The sequence below is a fragment of the Trachemys scripta genome, chromosome 9 (genome assembly GCF_013100865.1).
Source record: "Trachemys scripta elegans isolate TJP31775 chromosome 9, CAS_Tse_1.0, whole genome shotgun sequence".
Classification (NCBI taxonomy): Eukaryota; Metazoa; Chordata; order Testudines; family Emydidae; genus Trachemys; species Trachemys scripta.
In genome coordinates this window covers 75,179,719-75,186,008 of record NC_048306.1, presented here as the reverse complement: position 1 = coordinate 75,186,008, position 6,290 = coordinate 75,179,719, and the positions used below count along the sequence as shown (strand labels likewise).

At 41.5% G+C, this 6,290-nt stretch overlaps 1 protein-coding gene across 1 annotated transcript; it reads right to left on the bottom strand.

The window, feature by feature from the left end:
- Positions 1–1,693: 1,693 nt before the first annotated feature.
- ZIC1 (Zic family member 1) lies at positions 1,694–6,048 on the bottom strand. The gene is made up of 3 exons (XM_034781777.1): positions 4,409–6,048; positions 3,118–3,281; positions 1,694–2,311 (listed from the first exon to the last, which is right to left on the bottom strand). The coding sequence occupies exons 1-3, from the start codon at positions 5,382–5,384 to the stop codon at positions 2,114–2,116; spliced, it is 1,338 nt and encodes a 445-aa protein (XP_034637668.1). The 5' UTR covers positions 5,385–6,048; the 3' UTR covers positions 1,694–2,113.
- Positions 6,049–6,290: the final 242 nt, after the last annotated feature.

Genomic DNA, 6,290 nt, shown 5'->3' with positions numbered 1-6,290 from the left:
ACTATACACATAATATTTCTTTAAAGAAGCTGTTAAAGTGTCATCTTGGTCTACTGGAAGGTCAGTTTGTGCAATTCACTCTATGACATATCACAAGCACTCGCAGCTTTAGCCAAGCTCATGATTTGTGTTGTCTGTTGATATGTTGTCTGCTTAATGGGGCGATCATGCAAGCTACAACAAGGAACAAAGCCCAACAGTTCCAACAACCGTAGCTAAGTTAGTGGAAGCAGTACAGCTTGCAAATCTATCAAACTAAACTGCAAGAAAGACAATCTGATTTAGAGAAAAGGCGTTCTGCTACAGTCATTAAGCACAAGTAATTTAGATTTTTTATATTGTCTTCTCATTTACAAATTTACTGTATCAACGCCAGCCAATGGAACGAATTTCTTAAGTAAATGAGAAATAAATAAAAGAGATAGAAAGATAATCAAATTACATAAAATAATTCTTACCCTCTAGATTTATTTTTTAGAAAGCTATTAACACTGGCAAAATTATAGTAATAATAATAACAGAGCATAAGAAGTAATTGATTTAAATTAGCATCACGTTTTAAGGAATATCAGTAAAAACGCCTTTATGAACCTAGTGTTGTATTTCTGGGGGAGGGGGCGGGGGAGGGAGGAAGGCCCTTGGAAAGCAATGAATCTACACCATGAGAATTAGTTATGGTCACAAATGCTTGAAATTAAAATAGCAACTAAAATAATCCTCTTTTAAATCTCCTAATATGTGTTATCCGAATTAATTTAATTTAGGGACATAGTACATCCAGATTCATTTGTAATGTTGTAGTATAGAAAGGAACTTCCTTGTACAATTCATCCACATTAATATGTATGTAGCATATGCAATCTATTTCTGTTATTTTTATGGTTGTTATTCTATGTCTGCAAAGGTCATTTAAATTATACTGCGGCCGAAAATTTGTTTCATAAATTTTGATATAAATACTAATTACACACTATACTAATGCCAGCAGGGATCCTTTCATTTATCACATTTATATCACCGTCGCTGCTTTACTGATGACATAATGGAAAGCAGTGAAAAAAACTGGTACAGTTTTAGTCTAAGATATTAAAACTAGCTGAAGTTGCAGCAGGTTGACTGAGTGAATAAGAATTCCTACCACAATTCATGGGATTTAAGAATCTTTAATAAGGTACGAAATGTTACCAAACAGTTCTGTAAACTAAATTTTACATACCAATTCTTCTAGCCATAAATATTGAATATCTGTAACATGTATAACCGGACCTTTACATGCGGATAAATATGGAAATTAGGATTTATATACATTATGTTACTGTATTTGCCAAAAGCAACGGACAGATATAGTTTATATCTTTTTAATATCACTTTACATAAACAAATGTAACAGTTTGACACGTAGATCCAGGCTTTCACTATACGAATTTCTTGACAGGACATTGTAACAACATTTTACTGCACTACTTAGACTGGACTTTGGGACGAAATGTTTGCACTTTATACAAAAAAGCACATTAATACCAATAATATTCTGTTAGATCGACGTTTAGACTGTAATAATACAAAGTAATTCACATTTTGGTACACATTTACTAGAACATTCTTGCCATTCAGTACAAATAGTTGAATTTCTACCTCCTCCCTCTTCCCCCCCACCTCCCCCACCCTCCATCTCACCCACCCTCGCCCCCCCTTCCCTCACATATATGCAAAGACCACAGTTCCACATATCCCCTTATTCAACTTGCGATATGACTATTTACAAAATCAAACAGTACATTTTAAGCTAATAATTCTGTATTTACATTAAAAAAAGCCGCTGCCCAAGGAGACATGCAGTTTGAGACCTCTAATCAGTGGTTCCAGTCCAGCCCTACACATTTGGCATTTGGCCTGGTAACCTTGTCCTCTCATGCATTCTACTAACCCCTTTGCCTACCAAGCCTTTGAACAAAACAAAACAAAACAGAAAATGATTCTTCATTTTATTCGGTCCTGGGTCTACTGGCAGCTTTTGATTTATTTATGTATTTATTTTGCTTTCGAAGTGTTCATTAATTTTGGAGTCTTTTAAATAGGGTTTTTGTTTGTTTGTTGTTTGTTTGTTTTTGTTTTAAACGTACCATTCGTTAAAATTTGATGTAAGCGTGCTGTGGCTGGACGTGTGATGGACTGCTGAAGAGGAGGGGGATAAGGAGCTTGTGGTCTGGTTTTCTGTAGATGGAGACACGATTGTTGGGGGCGTTGAGGATTCGTAGCCTGAGCTGGCGGCGGGAGAAGGCTGGGACCCCTGGGAGGATGACTCATGGACCTGCAAAATAAATACGTACATAAATAGATAACAAAAGGGATCTTTTTAAGTGTAGTTATTAGTTCGATAATAATATCGAACTCTAGAACCCCTTCCCCCCTCCGACACTCCTCCCTCCACACAGGGAACCTCTGAGCTGAATTCCCAAGTTAGCCTGGAAACGCTACAGATCGTATTTTAAGACAAAGTCTGAAGGAAAACATTGCATTGCTAATAATGCAGATTGGTGGTATCCCAGAAACACGCACGACTCGAGCTGTATGGCTCAACAGTCCGTTTGCGAATATCTTGCCAGGCACTAGCATGTAAGGCAAATGCGGTCCTAGTACACAAAAGGAAGCGGATCTGCTAGATTTGGCTTTAAAAGAAACCAGGAGTTTCCCCTGCATGTGTCCGTTCTATATGCCCATCATTGAGACTTTTACTGAAAGTCTGCACTAAAGCAGTGCACCCAGAAAAGCCCGAACCGGGCTACTCCACTGTAAGACGCTTATAACGTAAATAACTGAGATCATGTACAGTCAGTGGTGAAACGCTATCTGCCCTTGAGCAAAATAAACAGTGGTTGTTTAAACCTTTCTGTAGTAAAAACATTACTGGCCAGGTTGCCCTTGTCTTTTCCAATTTCCTGTCCACAGATCACTTTAAAATATGCTTCTTTGCAACAACACAGCCACATAGATAGTCAATACATTTCACTTTTTAAGTCTCCCATCCTGTTTAAGTAGAAGCGTTGTAAATCGGCAATAAAACGTCAGGGATAAAGGCGAGGTAAGATCACATAAAATAATGCAACATCAATTTACCTTCATGTGTTTTCTGAGGGAACTTGGGTGAGTGTAGGACTTATCGCACATTTTGCAGAGATAGGGTTTGTCAGAAGTGTGCACATGCATATGCTTTTTGCGGTCGCTGCTATTTGCAAAGCGCCTGTCACAGCCCTCGAATTCACACTTAAATGGTTTTTCACCTATTACAGAAAAAATGATCTGATTAGAGACCCTGTATTTTCTATGATTAATCAGTATTTTTATTATTATTATTAAATTACCAGACCGAAGGATCGTGGTCAATTTAATTACTTGTAACTTTCCAACTTAAAAATGCTGAATCTCAGAGCCCTGTTTTCTTTCATTTTTAAAAAATCGTTCAATCGTTGTACAAGGCATATTTTTGAAGAGTTTTAATTTAAAACTATTTAAATTCTTTCTAGGAGAGCTTCATTTTCACTTCTCAGCTCCTGGCATATCTGACTCGTTATAATGCTGGCAGCAACACATCAGTCGTTATAGCACTTATACACAAGCCTTGGTGCCTAGTTTCTGCTTTTATGGCTCATTCTCGTGATATTTTACCTACCCACCTCATACCCTGTCCCTATATTTTCGTACAATATTGTATATTATTACGACGGGTGCTTGTGATTTTTACATTGGATTTAAAGCTACTAACATAGTCTTTGAATCATCTACTAAAATCACGTTTCATATTATTTGAAAAAAATGTATAACAGTATAAGCAGGAAGAGATGCATATATATTTATTTATATATGTATTGTGGTTAGAGGCGTTTTTACTGATCCCAACTGGTTTCTAATACTACAGTACTAGATTAACACTTTAGGTTCAGGTTACTTAAAATTACTCCATGTAATTAAATATTTACAAATACATGAATTACAAAGAGGAGACGAATTGGCTGACTGTATGTTTAGCACAATTTCTCATTGTAATACAGTCAAAACTGCCGACTACCAATTAATTAAAACCTATAAATTTAACAAGTCAGGTGGCTGCTATTTTTCTTTCACTACTGTATTTCTGCAGCAAATTATCTCTCTCTCTCTCTCGCTCTCTTTTTCATAAAGGTTAGGGGAAAATAATTTTGTTAATGAGCTGATTTTGAAATGAACTTCTCACGCTGCCTCTTTTAAAAAGTAATCTCGTACATTTGACATACAATTTTTCAGAAAACAAGTCACTATATCCAATGTTTTCCCCTTCCCTCCCCCACCCACATCACCATTTATTTTACTGGAAAAGCTTGACTCTTTTATCTGCAGAAAGAAATCTAGAGAAAAGGTTACTGTACTGTACCTGTGTGAGTTCTTTTGTGTATTTTGAGATTTTCTGATCTGGCAAACACTTTCCCACAGCCTGGGAAAGGGCAGGGGAAGGGTTTTTCACCTGTGTGGACTCTGATGTGATTTACAAGTTTATATTTGGCCTTGAAAGGTTTCCCCTCTCTTGGACACTCTTCCCAGAAACATATGTGATTGGACTGCTCGGGTCCTCCAACGTGCTCCACTGTGACATGAGTCACCAGCTCGTGCATTGTGCTGAAAGTTTTGTTGCAGGACTTTTTGGGGTTTGACAATTGCTCGGGCTCAATCCACTTACAGATGAGTTCCTGCTTGATGGGCTGCCTCATGTAGCGAAAGAAGGCCCCTGCCCCATGGTGGGCTGCCATGTTCATGTTCATATGGCCGTAGCCGTGGAGCTGAGTGGATGCATAGTGCTCAGATCGGGGGCTAGTGACCTGGCCGTACTGATCTGGCCTCCCGTACATGTCTCCGGAGAAGCCCAGGCGCATCTGCCCGTTCACCACGTTGGGAGAAGCATGGCTCGCGGCTTGCTCGTGAAGCCCCGGGAAAAGTATGTGTCCTGCAGCGTCAGTGTGTCCGTGGGGTCCGGCGAAGCTGCCCGCGGCCGAAGCGAAGAGGCTGTGCTGGGCGCTGGCCGCCGCCGCCTCGCCAAAGCCCCGGTTGCGGAAGAGAAAGTCCCGGGTGGAGTTGAAGGCTGCGCTGGAGTAGGAGCTGACATGGGTCGGGTGGTGGTGGTGACCCAGCGCCGCCGCCGCGTAGCCGGGTGCCTGCGAGGTGAAGGCGGTCTGGCCGGCCGAGGCCAGCTCGTGTGTGCTGGGGTTAATTTTAAAGGCGCCCATTCCGTCGGCGAAGGGGTTGATCCCCAGCCCCACTTCTCTGTCCGTTACATCGCCCGTGGAGTGGTGGCGAGACGATCCGAAGGTAGTGACTCCTATAGCGGGATACTGCGGTCCAGCATCCAGAAGCATCTTCCCACTCTCAATGCAGCAACCCGGGAAAAAAAAACACGGAGGAGCAGCAGCAGCAGCAAAAACACCCTCTCTGGAAAGTCAGCGACAATCACCACCAAAGCAACCACATCAAAAACACCCCCGTCGGCATCAGCGCCCCGAAAGGAAACAAAAAGTGGGGAGATCTCGCAGTTGCAAATAAGCAAGAAAGCTAGAATAAGACAGACATGCACAAAAAACCGCACTGTCTCTCTGATGAGACTTTTCGGGGAGGTTTGAAGTGGGGAGGGAGGCCCGGGGGTAAAAAATAAACTGGCTGCAAGTAACAGAAATGGAGAGAGACCAACACACACGGCAAAAAATAAAAAACAAAACAAAACAAAAAAAATCAACTCCCTTCAGTTATTTTTTAGCTATAGGAATGTTGCAAAGTGGCCGAGAGATTTTTCTCTTCTCTTCGAGCTCCCCACACTCTTTCTTCTCCCTTTTTCTCTCTCTCTCTCTCTCCTCTTTTTTTTTTCGCCCTTTTTTTTCGCTATGCAAAAAAAAAGGCGCAAATCATGCACAATATTGTCTTTTGCGGTTTATCTTCCTGGGGAGAAACTTTCACCTCCTCAGCCGGGCGGTGAACGCGAGACTGATAGCGGCAATCATTCCTGCAGATAAATGAATTGAAAAGACGACACCGTCCCCCCCCTTGATGAATGGGAGAAGAGGAGGAGCGACGTCAAGGCGGACGTGGGAGATCATTGGTGCCTGGCGACTCCCCCCTTCCCTTGCAACTCCCCCCTTCTTCTCCAACTAAGGGCGCGCAAAGCCTCTGCTCTCCCCTGATTGGTTCGCCCGGCTCATCAATCCCAGGTATTGTGAAGCGCTTTGACATCCCTTTTGACAAACAGGGTTTCCAGGAGTAGCAACTTTTTG